This window comes from Hoplias malabaricus, chromosome 11, assembly GCF_029633855.1.
Source record: "Hoplias malabaricus isolate fHopMal1 chromosome 11, fHopMal1.hap1, whole genome shotgun sequence".
Classification (NCBI taxonomy): Eukaryota; Metazoa; Chordata; class Actinopteri; order Characiformes; family Erythrinidae; genus Hoplias; species Hoplias malabaricus.
Window position 1 is genome coordinate 34,770,135 of NC_089810.1, and position 17,907 is coordinate 34,788,041.

At 37.8% G+C, this 17,907-nt stretch overlaps 1 protein-coding gene across 1 annotated transcript; it reads left to right on the forward strand.

Moving 5' to 3' along the window:
• The first annotated feature begins 12,707 nt into the window (after positions 1-12,707).
• polr2i (RNA polymerase II subunit I) lies at positions 12,708-16,907 on the forward strand. Its single transcript, XM_066685342.1, has 6 exons — positions 12,708-13,181; positions 14,191-14,245; positions 14,384-14,457; positions 14,780-14,854; positions 15,516-15,567; positions 16,631-16,907. Exons 1-6 carry the CDS (start codon positions 13,120-13,122, stop codon positions 16,691-16,693), a joined length of 381 nt encoding a protein of 126 aa, XP_066541439.1. The 5' UTR covers positions 12,708-13,119; the 3' UTR covers positions 16,694-16,907.
• The last annotated feature ends 1,000 nt before the right edge of the window (positions 16,908-17,907 follow it).

Sequence of the window (17,907 nt, forward strand, 5' to 3'; positions counted from 1 at the left end):
ACACAAAAATAAAACAGACAGATCATACTTCACCTAACTGCACCAACCCTCTGTCTCTCTTTGTAACTAACCTCATACTTATTCTGAAAAGTAACTCTTAAAATAACTCAAACTAATGTGACACTGAATTAAAAACAATACACTGTTAAAAAAAACTTGCTATCATTCATAATTAACACTATATACACACCCTCTAGATGCTAGACTCTGAATTCACTTGGATATTTTCAAATAATATTATCAAATAAAATATTGCCCCGTCAAATGAAACTAGGACACATACTGTGTATTTGTGAAATGGTTGTGTGAGCAATGAGTGGTGAAAGGGCTGTGTGAGATCTCCCTGCTGTAAACTATTCACCTCTTTCCACAGAGTCAGATCAGCAGTGACCCAATAAATGACCCAATAAAACACAGCATTTAAACGTAGCAAACACAGTATTTTAACACAATGCTAGTCAATATCTTTTGAATGTATAATTAAGTATAATTTTCCATGACTTTACAAGCATGTTTTTTTTTTCTAAGTGAAACCACTTTAATAAATGTGCACCTGTTTAAATATGAAGAGAACACCAGTGATTTCTGGTTAAAGCACATTTACATTTTGTAATTTTAAATATATATTATTTTGTTAGTGTATTTCCTGCCTGATGTTTTTCTTCTGTTTCTGCTTTTCCATGTGTTTAATTGGAGTCTGTGTCAGCTCCATTACTCTCCAGACAGCTTTAAACACATCCATATAGCTCCTCTATAAAATTCTTCACTTTAGCACCTTTTCACACAACTGGAATCAATTTAAATAAACTTCACCATGTTTACACAGAAATGCGACTTTATATATCTGATTTTAAGGGGCTAATAGTTACCCTTTAATATGTCTGTACTGTCTTGTTAAAGGAGATGTATTATACCCCTTTTTCCAAAATTCAACCAGGTTCTTAATGAACTTAATGAAAATCTGTGACATTGCACAAGGATCTAAACACAGCTGTGTTCTCCCCCTATCTAAACTGTCCTCTGGAGTGAGGAGCAGAAGCTCTGCTTTTTAGCTGTTTTTGCTTGGTTCTCTTACTGTGCCATTGTCCTTTTGTTGCTGTATTTAATCAGAACATCTCAGAAGGTAGCACTGAGTGGAACTAAGTGGATCCTCCCTCAGAACAAGAGGAAGAACCACTAAGGCTCAAAACATGAACTTCCCTTAGAGTGGAAAGTTATGGAGCCCGGTGTGAGTCAGTAAATTGTGAAGAGGAAAATCTGTACTTTGTGCTCAGTTTAAAAAACATACCCTCAGTTTAGCAAATCATACCCTCAGGTTTGTAAACTGGGCTCTCATCGCTTAGTTATGTTTATATTATCCCATCACAATACTATAACAATACAGAGAGCTTGTGGTCCTGTATACAGGAATAAAGAACTGCTGGATATTTAGATCCCAGCGAACAACACACACACATACCGACATGAATGGGTGACAGATAACTATAAATACACATATCATCCAAAATTAGATTATTTCGTACAAATCCATGTTCATCCCTCCATCACTGTTTTGCTAAATTGAGGGTACAACTTAAAAATATGAATGTACGCTTTTGCTAAACCGAGGGTAGTGTTTACAAATGCAAGGGTACAGTTTATAAACTGAGATTACAGATTACTAAAATGTGGGTACAGATTTTCCTCTTCACATTTTTCTTTCCTAGTGACGCAAAACCACTAACCAAAACTCAAGAGTAGAACCTCCTCCATTCTACTACACAGTTATTATTCAGTTTAATATGCACTGGGGAAAAATAAATTGTGGTCTTGGCAGAAGGTTCAGAAAATTATTTTTCATTTATTTTAATTTTTTCAATAATAAAAAAAGAAATAAATAAGAATAAATATGCCAACTAGCCTATTTACATCTGTGACCATTCATAATAATAATAAAAAAAATTCTGTGCTGTGCAGAATGGGGTGTTTCTTCTCAGGAATATTTCTACTGTTTTTATTCTGAATGTTAATTTAATTTTTACTCTCCCACTGCGATAAATCTGAAACATATTTGTGTTTCCACTGAGCTATGGATACAAAGCTCATGCCACGTTTTTTTCCCCTTCAAGCTGCATGCATTCCTGTTTATCACTGAACAAAACAACGGGTCCTCCTCAGAGCAGAGGTTTGTTGTAAAAAATCTCAGCCTCTGGTCCATAAGGGATGGGGTTATATTTTAAGAAACCAATCTAAATGGATAAGAAAATGTCTCTTATTAAGTAAAGAAAAGTAAATGAATGAGTGGAATAGTGGACAACAAGAGGGATGCAGGAGCAGAGAAGTGGAGGGATGCAGGATAGGAAGGATGAATAATAGGTGTCATGCTTTTGCCATGTTTCGTGAGTTCTTGCTCTGTTTTTGTGTTTCCTTCATGTGCCTTTTGTTTTGGTTCCTGTCTCCTCCGTTAGCTCTGCCCTAGCCCCACCTTAGCCCCGCCTTGTCATTCGTGTTCCCACCTGTGCCTCTTTTGTGGTACTGCCTCTCGTTATTGTTTATAGATGATTTATTCTATTGTGAGACACAAAAAAGTGCATGACATCACTATCAGAGCAAAAACTTTTTAATTTTCATTTTCAATTTTTTTTCACATCATATGTAGTTTATATCATATTCCATTACAATAAATATATTCTGTTGGGTTCTATAACAACCAGCTGAATTATAAGAGTTTTACTGAATATTTACAATATTTATGGTTAAAGAGTAAAGACTGGAAGAGATTTTCTATTATAAGTGTGGGAAAAAAAATAAAGAAGCACCATTTAGGGTGCTTCTTTATTTATTTATTTTTTTCTTAACTTACTGCTACTCCAAAGTTCCACATTAAATGGATTCCATTTAAACACATTTCTTTTGTGCTTTAGGAGCAATTTGAAATAAACATGCCATTTATTTGTATTATAAAGTTAAACATTTCAGTCAATGAAATGTAATTTGCAGATGACTTTAGCCAAACCCAAACTAAAATAATCTTCAAGAAGCTTCTTTGGAAGATGAGTGTCTGGACACTGAAAGCAATTTGGAAGCTGGCAAAGGTTGCACTGCACAATGTTACCCTCTCCTTTTCTTGCTTAAATGTTTGAATTTTCAAGACAATAAACGCATTTCCGGGCACGCATTTCAGGTAGTGTCGCAGTCATACAGCTCCAGGGACCTGGAGGTTGTGGGTTTGATTCCCGCTCTGGGTGACTGTGAAGAGTTGGTGTGTTCTCCCTGTGTCTGCATGGGTTTCCTCCGGGTGACTGTCTGTGAAGAGTTGGTGTGTTCTCCCTGTGTCTGTGTGGGTTTCCCCCTGGGTGCTCCGGTTTCCTCCCGTTGGTAGGTGGATTGGCGACTCCAAAGTGTCCGTAGGTGTGAGTAAATGTGTGAGTGTGTGTGTTGCCCTGTGAAGGACTGGCGCCCCCTTCAGGGTGTATTCCCACCTTGCGCCCAATGATTCCAGGTAGGCTCTGAACCCACCGTGACCCTGAATTGGATAAGCGGTTACAGATAATGGATGGATAAACGCATTTCTGTGCTTGCTCTGTTCTGCTGGCTCCAAAGACATCAAGTGAGCAGGTAATTAATATACTTGAAAACATATTGGGTCTGTCCCAAGACCTAGTGAGCTGTCTACACAGAGAGAATTTTATGTCATATTATACGAGCTCCCGATTGTGTTCAATTTCAAGGGGTAGCAGAAAAAATGTATAGAAATATATTTTAAGAGTGAATAAACTCTTAAACTCCTGTTAAATAGATAAATCCTTTCATTTCATACATGCATTGTCTGTATTAAGAATACTTTTTACACTGTACTTGTATTGGAATACAGTTACTTACGTTTTGTTTACTAAACATGTAACAGCATTATATGTATTCTATTACTGCCCAACACTGCAATTTTTTCAGAATTGATTTGGTTCTACTGAGTTCTAATGAATGGCTGTAATCTGCGTGTAATCAGACCAGGATTCCTTTGACTTGAAATTATGTGAACACAACCTGAGCTTTTGAGGAAATGGACTGAATAATCATCTTACTCTATTTAATCATTGTACGTATTGATTTTGATCTGAAGAGGCCCACAATCAGCGAACCCTGGTATTAAATGCAGTGGATTGAGTGTGTGATTAATTGAGTTATTGCACCATTATTTTAGCATAGTTACTCTGCTCTGTCAGAGTGTTTTGATTATGTGTTGAGCAATAACAGCACTGAGCAATTCACACCGTTCCAATATATCCTGAAAACTGAATCATGCAGGAATCAGTGTATCTGATAGTCTCTGTGACTCTCTCTCTCTCTCTCTCTCTCTCTCTCTCTCTCTCTCTCTCTCTCTCTTTCTCTCTTTCTGTGTACTCCTGTACTCATAATAATTTATAATCATAAGCTGTTACATGACATATGTAATACTATGTCTATACTATGTATACTGTAATCCTATGAAAACATTCTGTGTTATTTTATAAACACCAGTACAATATAACATGATTTCTGATCAACACTCTAAAAATTTTAATGCACTGTAACACATTAGACTGGCTGCAAAGAAATAAAAAACCCCTGCCTTCTCTCCGTGATACCTTTGTAGTGTCTTCAAATATCGCCATAGTTCCTTCTAATATCCATGTAGTTCCTCCTTAATATTTCTAGTTCTTCCTTAATATCTCTGTAGTCTCTACTTAATAATTCCTCCTTAATATCTGTGTAGTGTTTTAAAAAATCTCTTTAGTTTCTCCTTAATATCTCTGCAGTTTCTCTTTAATGTCTCAGTACATGCCTTTGTAGTTTCTTCTTAATATCTCTGTATGCTTTGTTTCTTTTTACTAGCACTATAATATCCACTTAACATCTTTGTAATCTCTCTTTACTTCACTCTCTCCCCCCAAACCTGTGAATTGTGGGGACATTACATAAACTTCCATTCATTTTGTGCAGTCCTACTGTTAACTTTTCCATTAACTTTTTCCAGTTTAACCCTAACCCCAACCTTCACATTAAAATGTAATAATTCACATGGTGGGGACAGGCTGGTGTCCCCCCACAAGGGAGTCAAGTCCCCATAATATGAGCTCATAAACAGGTAAATACAAGCCTATAATATGCCCACAGAATCATTTAGTCATAGCACACACACAAGGCCTTCTTTAAACCTGTTGTTGAAGCAGTTACTGGCTACTGTGTCCTGCTTTTAAGAGTTCGGCTCATGGTTTTTTTTGCTGACTGCACCCACCTTTGAAACACACACACTGGCATCTATCGCTAACAGTTTCACTTCAAAGCCGTGGTTTCATGAAGCAGCAGGATATTTCTCTATAAAACACAGTTTGCTGATTTTATACTGAGAGAGAGAGAGAGGAGAACAAATCCCATAGTGAAAAAATGTCATAAAAATGATCCAGACCCATATACAATACAAATCCAAAACTATTATTTTCATTCATCATTTGTAACCGCTTATCCAATGCAGGGTCGCGGTGGGTCCAGAGCCTACCTGTAATCATTGGGCGCAAGGCGGGAATACACGCTGGAGGGGGTGCCAGTCCTTCACAGGGCAACACACACACTCACACCTATGGACACTTTTGAGTCGCCAATCCACCTACCAACGTGTGTTTTTGGACTGTGGGAGGAAACCGGAACACCCGGAGGAAACCCACGCAGACACGGGGAGAACACACCAACTCCTCACAGACAGTCACCCGGAGCAAGAATCGAACCCACAACCTCCAGGCCCCTGGAGTTGTGTGACTGCGACACTACCTGCTGCGCCACCGTGCCGCCCACTAATGTTATCACAAACCAAAATGATAAAATATTATCATTAATAACCTCAATTATTAACTATTACTAACTCCATAACATTTCCATTGTGAACTTCAGCTCCACAGATAATGAAATATGTGAATGAGTGAACAGTTATGTCCTGAGAAGGAACAGAAGAAATGAGGGAAAGGTTTACATATTCCAAACCTTACTGCTGTGCTGCCTATAAAAGTGTTGTATAAAATAGTAGAACCTGCCAAATTCTCCATTATTCAGCATCCACGCCCACTCTTGTTTTTCCGTTTGCTGATAAGTGCTTGGATAGTTGTAGTGTTTAAAGACCAGCCTTATTTTTGTTAGTGTGTGTGTGTGTGTGTTAATTTTTATCTGTATTTTAAAGCTGTTCACCTGTTTTGAGAGAAGTGTAACAAAACACTGAGGCTCTAGATGTCATGTTTCTAGAGGATCTCCTATGATTTAATGTTCTCTGGGCTTATATGAGAGTCTGATTAGACTCAGAGTTTGGTGTGGAGCCACACAGAAATGTGGCCAAAACCCTTCAGAGGAAAGACAGCTGACATCTGAACAGCATTATATAGTACTTCAGCGCAGTTCAGCTCGATTATATTTCTACAGAACATTTTACAGCTGGTGTTGTCCCAAAACAGTTTTACTGAAAAAGGAACCAAGACGTCAGAACAAGAGGAAGAACCAAGACTCAAAAGGGAACTACAATGCTCTAGTTTTCTGACGATTTGCTTTAAAGTGGACTGGAGACACCAGAATTTTTCATTGTTTTGTTATCACAGCTCTCTACTCTTTACCTCTCCCCCAGAAAGGAATCTAAACCTGTTTTCACATGTGAACTCTGAAAAAAGCCACGAGAATTTGGTCTGGACAATTTCTGGAGTTGTCCTTTCACACATGTACGGCACAGCTGGATAATGTCCACATTAGACACATTCTCACAACGGGAAATATTCCGTATGCTTATGGGCATGGGCCAGCACCTGTTAGCAGCAACTACAAGGAACAACTGGAACATCTTTACAGTCACATGACCGGCTTTCAGCGCCTCTGCACACACACTTTGTCTCTCAGTCTCTCTCTCACTGTCTACCTTACTCTCCCTTTCACAGGACCTGCTCTCGGCGCTTTAAGGGATTGATGTGTTTGTAGAGGCTGTTGAGGATAAAATAACTCTCATTCTCTCTCTCAGGATGAGATCTCAGTGCTTCTGCTCTCTCTCTCTCTCTCTCTTGCATGCACACACACACACACACACATACACACACACACACACACACACACACAGTTAATCAAGTGTTTAGATCAGTCTTGATGCCTTAAGTCTCTCTGGAATGGTGAGGTAAGCAGTTTATTAATTCAACAATGGTATTGGATCGGTATCAGGTGTTGACCGATATACAACGTTTATGTATTGTACTGATATCAGAATAGAAACATTGTATCGGTTTATCCCTAATTACAAATATAGATTTGACTTAGCGTTCTATTTTGTTCATTCATTTTTCATTTCATTAATTTATAAAAATAAACAATTAACACTTCTACTTTTGAAAGCATTTTACTTTGCTGCATTTTTCCACCACTGGTCTAACATTTTACACATTTTATATAATTGTTAAGAGCAGAGTCTCTGTTAAGCAGTTTGTGATATTCACTATATTCATAATCTCATCCAGAATGAGACATCAGATGTCATAATTAATGCTTCATTTTGTCATGAGTTTAATGTGGTAATAAATCATTTTGACAGTTTAAGTATCTCTTGTAAAAGACATTCACAGCTCTGCTGAAAAAATGAAAGCCCTCTACTAAGGTCATACCCTCTTCCTAAAAACTGTCATTTGTCCCAGAATTTATGGTTCTTCCTTCAACTTTAGGCACTCTAGGTTTTCATTGCTTTCTTGATTAAAATAAGTCTAAATGACACTTAGACTCTGATAAAAAATAAAAATTGTATTAAGTCATCATTGGAGTATTATTGTATTTTAATGTTAAATAATTATGAATATGCTGAATGGTGGGGCAGCAGATAGTGTCAAAGTCACACAGCTCCAGGGACTTGGAGGTTGTGGGTTTGATTCCCGCTCCGGGTGACTGTCTGTGAGGAGTGTGGTGTGTTCTCCCTGTGTCTGCGTGGGTTTCCTCCGGGTGACTGTCTGTGAGGAGTGTGGTGTGTTCTCCCTGTGTCTGCGTGGGTTTCCTCTGGGTGACTGTCTGTGAGGAGCGTGGTGTGCTCTCTCTGTGTCCACGTGGGTTTACTCCGGGTGACTGTCTGTGAGGAGTGTGGTGTGTTCTCTCTGTGTCCACGTGGGTTTACTCCGTGTGCTCCGGTTTCCTCCCACATTGTCCAAATACACACATTGGTAGGTGGATTGGCGACTCAAAAGTGTCCATTGGTGTTAGTGTGTGAGTGAATGTGTGAGAGTGTGTGTTGCCCTGTGAAGGACTAGCACCCCCTCCAGGGTGTATTCCCAACTTGCGCCCAATGATTCCATGTAGGCTCTGGACCCACCGCGACCTTGAACTGGATAAGGGTTACAGCTAATTAATGGATGAATGAAATATGAATGTAAAAATGCAGTTAAGTGTTACTGTTTTATTATTTGTGTTATGTATTTCATTGTATATGTAATCAAGTGTTTTATTATTATTTTAGTATGTAACTATTTTAATATTTTTAATGCAGCTTTATATGTATGCTAATGCATGGATTATTATTTGGATAGCAAAGCTCTCAGTTAACCATTTGCTATTTGTACCCATTGACACCTATGGTCATTAGCTTCATATAATGATAGAAAGAACAAGATCAATCAAAGCAATCAAAATCTGTTTTCTACAGCGCATTGCTAGGCACATTCAGCCTGGGTGAGGAACTCTGTGATCAGGGAGGAGCTTGGAGCAGTACCACTGCTCCTTTACCTTGAGAAGGGCCAGTTGTGGTAGTTCAGGAAATTGATAACGATGCTCCCTGGACCCCTCACTACCACTGGAGGTAAACCAGGCACAGCCAACAGGGCAGAGGCCCTGGGGTTGAACCAAGGTTTACTGGAGGGATTGTATCTCCTAGCTGGCCTGGGGATGCCTGGTGATCCAAACCCAGAAGGAGCTAGAGGAAGATGCTTAAAACAGAGATGTCTATGTTTCATTTGGATTTTATTAACTGTTGTTTTGTGTAGTGTGACTGTGTGTGTATGGTGGTTTGTGTGAGATAACGGTGTGTGTTGTTGCTTTGTGTAGTGTGGTGGTATGTGTGTGTTTTCGTTGTTTATGTGTGTGTGTGTGCTGATCCTGAGCTGCTTTGTGTTTGCGCTGCACCACTGAATTTGCAGCCTTTTTTTACCTAAATGACAAAAAAAAGCACATTTTCTACAGATACCAGATACTCCCATATTTTAATAACAGAACTTAAGTTTGTTTACTAAATGTAACACATTTACTAAATGTAAGAAAATAATTCATAGAACTGTTATTTACATTTTTGAGTGTGTGTCTCCTCCTGGCGGTTCACGTTGGTGCTGCAGCTACTGTAATTGTTAAATTACAATCACAGTTCTCTCTGGTTGTTTACATTCAGAAACTAAGCGTCTTTTAAGGTGGAACGGTGTGTTTGAGGGGAAAACCCGACTGTTATTTGTACATGCTGAAGGCTGAAGGTGAATTTACATGTAAGTTTTTATTCACAGTTTGAATTACCACAGAAACTCATTTGTACCTCAAGCTGATTATTTTGTAGCTCTTTCGGTAATGCAGTCTCCCAAATTTGGAGACCCAAAACAGCAAAAATAAGTCAATATTACCCTACTTTGCAGCAGTGTCCATAGGTGTGAGTGTGTGAGTGAATATTTGACTAGCGCCTCCTCCAGGGTGTGTTCCTGCCCTGCACCCAGTGATTCCAGGTAGGCTCCAGATCCACCACGACCCTGCACTGCATAAGTGGTTACAGACAGACAGTGAATGAATGAATAAATGTTTTTCCAAGATTTCTTTAGTGTTGGAAGTGTTTTGTCCTCTCCACAACCAGCAGTTACAACATATGTTTGTAAGAGAACGCTATAACGCTAACTCATAAATGTGTTACATAAACTACACAGCAAATTCACCAGCATTAAATCAAAACTATTAGTGTAATAATTTAACACTCTCAGTGTTAGGTTAACACTAATGGTGTTGATTTAACACTGGAGAATGTGCTATATATATACATACACTTTGGGATTCTGGTCTCTTGTATCTCCATAAATATTTGTACAGGAAAAGGAGAAACACTTGTGATGTAAATCGATGTTTATTTTATTTCAAGTCAGTTGTCTTGTAATAAAACTGATGTAATATAAAGATTATGTACACACAATATAACACAATCTAATCTGTTGCATTCATTGTCCAAAAAGCAACAATATATACTGCAGAATGTATAAAGTACTTACAATAACGCCAGCCTTAAATATTGCTTAGTTATGTTCTGAAATAGACTTTGACCGATAGTAATGTACAAAATATGAAGGATTTACATTATGGCTTTTTACAGTTCTCACACACTACGGTCAGAAAAAAGTCATTTCATATAAAAACCAAGTTAAAATACCTTCCAGGTCTTCTATAAATTATTTATCTACATGAAACCTTCAGTTGGGTTTTATACAGCCATTTTTCTCATGGTTCTCTCAGGAATAATAACCTCAAATAAAATAAAAAAAACTCGCTGTGACCCCATTACGCATTTTAAGTGCCTTAAAAAGTCCATTTCTTTACATGTTATTTCCTTCCCCAAGGTCCACTGAGGTAACATCTGTGCTAGTTTATGAAGAGAATGTTATCTCTTCTATTGGTTTGGTGCGGAACAGAGGGTTTATGCACTCAGATATGTGCCAAAACTAATAAAAAAAATTCATCTCAAACATAAAACGTCTAACTTGCACACAACATATCCAGCTCTGACGTTTGTGCTCCATGACGTTTGCGTGTGAGCTGAGTTCTGCAGGTGCTCTCTGAATTTTGTGTGCCTGGTCCCTTAGTTTTGCGAGCATTTTTGACACAACCCCTTTTGTGAATTTTCCCATTGGCTAATGAGTTTTCACTCAGAGTTCACACGCAAAAGTCATGGAGCACAAACGTCAGAGCTGGATATTTTATTTGCAAGTTGTAAGTTTTATGTTTGAGATTATTTTGTGTGATTCTTTTTGGCACAAATCTGATTCCATAGATTTTTCTCCCCTAGTTACTGAATCTTGGGCATTCAGGAGATCAGTGGTTCACCATTTGTCCTTGATAGTATCAAAATTGGTACTAAATACTGCAGCCTACAAAACACTGCCATTTTGGCGATGCCTTGAAATTAGACCATTACTGTTTGGCTCCTCTCAGTGTGGACAATAAAGATGTGTGTACAGTGATAATGTAGGACATGGGCTCTTTAAGGAAGTGGATAGAGAGAAGTTTTCCCTTATGTGGGCCCTTTAGAGCATTTTACAAGCTAGAAGCAGCCCTGTGAGTAAGAAACGGTTTTATGTTCTGCAGCTGTTTGTTTTAAAAACTTCCCACAGAAATAAATGTTACATCAACATTAAACTAGTTCTAAAAGACTCCCATTATATCAGCTAGTGTCATTTTTACAGAGTCTGCTTCCTGTTGGTGGTGTGTTGTTTACCGTACTGACTCTTTGTGGTTTTGTAAAAACAGAAGTGAAAATGAGCTTATTGCATATTTTACATTTATGTGTACATTTTTTCTTCCGGGTGCTCTGGTCTCATCCCATGGTCCAAAAACACATGCTGGAATGATGTAGTAAACTAAAATTTGACAAAAATGGAGATACATTCAGAGTGTTTAATGGCAAAAAAGTCCCTAATGAAAAATTCACCAATGTTACTTAATGTATTGTGAGTAAAAAATGTTTACCATATAACTTAATAGACACATGACAACTACACAGACTAAAAAAATGTCATTAAAGAAACATTCATTCATTGTCTGCAACCACTTTTCCAGTTCAGGGATGCTGTGGGTCTGGAGCCTTGTGGGCTCGGAATCATTGGGCACAAGGCTGGAACACACACTGGCAGGGATGCCAGCAGGGTGACACACACTCACACACATTCACTCACACCTATTGACACTTTTGAGTCATCAATCCACCTACCAACATGTGTTTTTGGACTGTGAGAGGAAACCGGAGCATCCAAAGGATACCCATGCGGACACTGGGAGAAGACATCAAACTCCTCACAGACAGTCCCCCGGAGCGGGACTTGAACCCACAACCTCCAGGTCTCTGGATCTGTGTGACTGCAACACTACCTGCTGCTCCAATTAAGGAAATACAATGAATATAAAAGACTAACAGGAATGGTATGTGTGAATGTGGGCAGTCTGTGGAGACCTGAAATAAACTCCTATTTACAATATATTTCAGGATAATGTAAACATTTAAGCATAAGTATTATGATATAGATGAGCTATACAGATACACGAACTGAGGGCTGCAAGGTTACAAATAATTATTTGGTTGTGATTTCCCATCATCATAATAATCATCATCGTTTCATATAAAACTCTAGTTGTGGAAAGGAAATAAAATGCTGATTTTGTGTTGTTGACATGACCTGGTTACAATCACCACGACAGGAAAGCAAACATAAATTCACGTTTTTCTATAATCAACCACTTCACACCAAAACACCAACCCTTTTAGTTACATTTTACACATTGTAATTTGGGAAAATTTATTACAAACGTGTGGAATGTACTTTTGTCAAATAGCTTTGTGTGACATAATTCACTCCTCCACCACAGTGAGGCGCTGTTACATTCGGCAGGTTTAGGATACCGCGCATGTGCTTGGCTTTTCAACGGTAGTTACCAAACAACCGGAGTCTAAGAAATCGACTCTTTGATTCAACTTAATATTACTCAAATCTTTTTTGTCCAGGACAGCGACAGATCCATAGATTAAGAGCCGGTATTAAATCAATTTACACACGTCTAACCCGGTTCTACAGATTGTTGGGATGTAGTGCATATTTAACACAATGTTTTAATTATGCCAAGTTCTTTCGACGAATTAAGTCGACCCTATTCTTTGGTCGATCTCGAATCCAAGAGTCGAAGCTTAGAGTCGAAGAATCGGTTCTTTGTGAACCGACTCATCATCATCCAGCTGGTTTTTACATGATAGCGCTAACGTTAGTGGAGTTAGCGTAGCATCATATATAACCAATTTTGAGACGATTGAACCTTTAAAATTTAGTCTGTTCGGATAAATTGAGTTGTTAAAAACAAATATAGTTTATAAGGGTCGTGATGGACGTGGAAGGAGGAGTTTATGAGCCCGGTTTTGTGGGGATCCGATTTTGTCAGGAATGGTGAGATTGTTTATTGATATGTTTATATTGTTTAAATTATTCTCATGATTTAAATACTGAGCATACTGAAAATACTAAAGTGTTTTGAGATCTTAACAACCTCTGTATGTTTATATTTGTCCTAGACTCTATTCTGACTTCTATTCGCACGCTTTTATTTTGGATTTTTCCTTTCACCTTAAACGGCGGAGCTGTTCCATTCGAGCGCTTTGGGCAGTTCATTGACTGTTGATGATGTTTATTTATGACCGGATTTAAAGATCATTTTTATATTTGGGAAGCAGCTGTTACTTTTATAGTGTGTAAGATAACCTTTATAAGAAAGCATACTGTGTCTAGAGTGAGCTATGGTACTACTGTAAGAATTACTTACACAAATCAGCTATAATATTAAAATTACCAACATGTTTCTACACTTATGGTTTATTGTATTATCTCCACTTGCCGTTTAGGTGCATTTCGTAGTTATACATTACTGACACTAGTCCATCAGTTGCTCTGCATATTTTTGCCACTTCCCACCATATTCTTCAATGTTCAGGACCACAAAAGAACATGTAATGTTTGGGTGGTGGATCATTCTCAGCGCTGCAGTGACACTGGCGTGGTGGATCAGACACAGCAGTGCTGCTTAAGTTTTAAACACTGTGTCCACTCACTGTCCACTGTGTTAGACGCACCTACCTTGTTGATGTACAGTTAGAGACAGTAGCTCATCTGTTGCTGCACAGTTTGTGTTGGCTCTTCTCTAGTCCTTCATCAGTGGACATAGGAAGCTGTTGGATGGATATTTTTTGTTGTTTGACAGTTCTAATCCAGCGGTACACTGGTGGATTTTAAAACCTTCCCTTGCATTGTCATGTCTGATCCATTTGCACAAGACAACATCCGTGTTACTGCAGCACTGAGAACGATCTCTCATTCAAATATTGCGAACAAAGTATGCAGAGTAACAGTTTTTTTTTTCGAGCTCACATGCCTCATCACCTTCATGCTTGTGTTTTTACAGTAACAACATGTTATATCCCAAAGAAGACAAGGAGAACCGTATCCTATTGTATGCAGTGAGTAATTGATTTATTATAAAACAAAGATTTAATTCAGTAGTACTAATAAAGCTATATTTTATTTTAGTTCAATGCAGTTATGTGTGAAATGCCTTCAGTACTAATAAATCTGTATTTATTTATATATTTGTTCAGTGCAGAAACTGTGATTATCAGCAGGAGGCAGACAACAGCTGCATTTACGTCAATAAAATCACACACGAAGTCGAGTAAGTTGAGACAGACACACACTGACACACGGGGTGCCATCACATATAGAGTCATGAGCAAAAGTTTGGATACTTTGATTTCTGAGTGGAAATAAGAAATATATCTTAAAACAGTAATTTTAAGGGTACATTTAAAAAATTGAGTTAATCACATTCAGTTGCTGGGCAGCATGGTGGAACAGCAGGTAGTGTCGCATTCTCACATGATTCTGGGTAGGCTCCGGACACAACGCGACCCTGAACTGGATATAGGTTACAGACAATTAATGAATGAACATTTAGTTGCTTACCAGTTCTAATTAACACTGTTGTTTTTCCACAGTGAACTCACACAGATTATTGCAGATGTGTCTCAGGATCCAACTCTGCCTCGAACGGAAGATCATCCCTGTCCAAAGTTAGTAAAAAAAATGTTTTTTTACAGATAAATATCTATTAATATCAGTCAATTTTTTGTTTCCTCTATTCTCAACTTTACAAGTTATCAAAAATAGTAATAATAGCAATATATTTTAATTATAGAGAAATGTACATAAAAATGAAAAGCAGAAAAAATGTAATTGTTTAAACAATGGAATTTGTAAGTCCTTAAACACTAAAATACATGAAACAGTACAATATGAGCATCCTTTAATTTTCATTCTAATCAAACCTCAAATCGAGTTACATTTTTGTTGTAGTACAGTTGAGAGAGCAGGAGAAAAGACATGAAGAGACAGAGAAAATGGAAGAAGACAGGAGAAAAAGAAAAGCGGAGGGAAAGCCATAGCAAACAATAGATGGAGTAAAGACTGAACAAGAGGGAGTGAAGAAACTGATAGGAGTAATGCAAATATAAAGAGACAGAATGAATGGGAACATGTAGCGTATAGGGAAATAAAGAGAAAAGGACAAAGAAGAGAATATGAAGAAAGGAAAGAAAGGGTAAAGATAGAGAACGTGGAAAGAGTGACAAAGACAGAAAAATAGGAGAGGGAAAGAGATGATATCCACCCCATGTGAAGTCTTTTAATAAATACTCAAGTGCATTACAGTATTTTAATAGATTGTGTTTGCAGGTGTGGCCACAAAGAGGCTGTGTTCTTCCAGTCCCATAGCATGAAAGCAGAGGTACAGAAAAACTCACACACAATCTTAAATATTGACTCTTTTTTTATTATTAAGATGTGTAATATTAACCTAGTTCATTTCATGGGTTGCAGTGACACAATGTTTTTGATGTGGGTGCCATACTGGGGACCGATTGTCTGGTTTCAGAGTGCAGCTCTAATGTAAACTAATGGGAAAGATGGATTCATTTATATCGTACACAGCTTCTCTCCCTGCTCTGGATAGCTGTTTATTTTAAACACTCAGAAAGCACAGAAACCCACCTCCTCTCTGTGTGTGTGGGTATATCGTGACACTGTGTAGTATTAAAATCGGTTAGCCACATTAGCATTTTCATCATAGGATCTAATGGAAAACTGTTAGCACATCAGACTCTATACGTTTCTCTGCTCTTCTGTCTGAATCTGAGCTATTCATACAAATTGTCGCTGTCCAAGTAAAAACATATGTCGATTTTTGTGAATTTTTAGTTTACAACATTTTGAACTCAAAAGCTGTTCTTCCCATCATGTGACAATTTCACGAGGAATGAACCAATAGAAATGCTCCACAATTACTTAGAATAAAACCTTTTTACATTCACTTCCATTAAAAGTTAACAAGGATTTATTCCCCCTTCTCCTGTAAACTTAATACTTTGGGAGATATGTTTTTAATGTGACAAATTTCAGTAATCGTGTTATTGCACAATTTTTTGTGTGTGTGTAAGACACTATAGGCACAAGCCACATATTCCTATGTCTCAGTCTTTGCCCCCCTGTTTACTAACCTGATTCCACTGTCCCTGTGCTCAGAGTATACAACAGATTCTTGGAGGATATTATTTTATCGTGTCTGTCTGCCTACATTATTCCTTTGGTTTGTCTTAAAGTTTAATAAAACAGTTCTCCTTGTCCAAAAATTTGATTGATAGGATGCTAATATATTTCTGTATCACAGGTGTTTGCTGGTTTCAATGGTATTTATAATGTTTTACTAAGGTGTTGCCAAGTGGAGAGTATGATGTAACAATAATAATAAAAGTGCTGTCGTGCCCAATCACTAATAAATATTATTTTTGCAGGATGCTATGAGGCTGTATTACGTATGCACAGCGCCACACTGTGGACACAGGTGGACAGAGTGAGGAGACGGTGGAGTGACGATAATGATGATGATTTCTATGATTTATTTCCTGAAGCTGAAGATTCCTTTGATTTACTTCCTGAAGCTGAAGGTTTAGCGTCTGAGCTTTGTTTGTCATTAAAATCACAACTGAGAGTAACCAGATACTAAACTATAAGTTTTGTAATATTAGATACTTGTTTTACTATTTTTATTAAAAAAAACAAAAAACAAAACTGGAATTCCGAGCATTCTGTGTGAAATTGAATTAATGCCCACAAAAATACATGATTCATTCCTGCAGTTTGGTGAGTTACAGTACATCTACTGGTTAATGTTAAAGACAAATTGATTTTAATGAATTAATTCTTATTAGTGTTTCAGCCAAAATTTTAATTGAGAAATAAGAAATGAATTAATGAATTGCAGTCAGAAAAGCCAGCAATATTACTGAAATTAATTAGATATTAGTACATTCCATTTTCACAATGAGAATTTCACTCTGGTGTTTAATCTGAACACTTCTGCACTGAACTATTTGGCGTGACACATTTTCCCCCTCATTCTCATAGTCACACGCTGAATATGATAAATACTTGGGCCCAGTTTTCCAAAAATATCTTGGTGTTAAGATCGTCATAACAGGGAGAGAGAGTGTTCACCACTTCTATGTTCTAAAATGATTTTGGGAAACACTGCTCTGGTCTATATATCCCTTAGTGTCTTGTTCTCAGCTAATTAAAGTGAAATCTGCATCAGCTTCTAATTTAATTGCTCCAATTAACTGTGTTTGCATCAGTTTGATTGTGGTACAATACCAAAGGGTTATGACAATATACACAAAATCATTGCTGGTTTAGGAACAATGATACCTTGTATCTAAGCTCATTGTCCATTTTATCAGTAAGTGGATGAGACACAGCAGCACTGGAGGTTTTAAAGCCCTCAATGTCACTGCTGGACTGAGAATAATCCACCAACATAAAATGATAATAGCGTCCTGTGTGCGGCAACCTGTGTCCAGTGAAGGCATCATAAACCCCGCGAGAGCAGGAACACTCCATTGGGCGGGGCCGCTGGAACAAGTGGGTCGTACCAGAGCTGGCGCTGGGCTGGGCTACAAGAGAACTGTACTTGTTGCTCCTAAGTGTTTTGTTATTTGTTTACATTCTTTATGCTATTGTCATGTCAGTATTTTATTTATAATTTTCTGTTTATTACATTTTAACATAATTA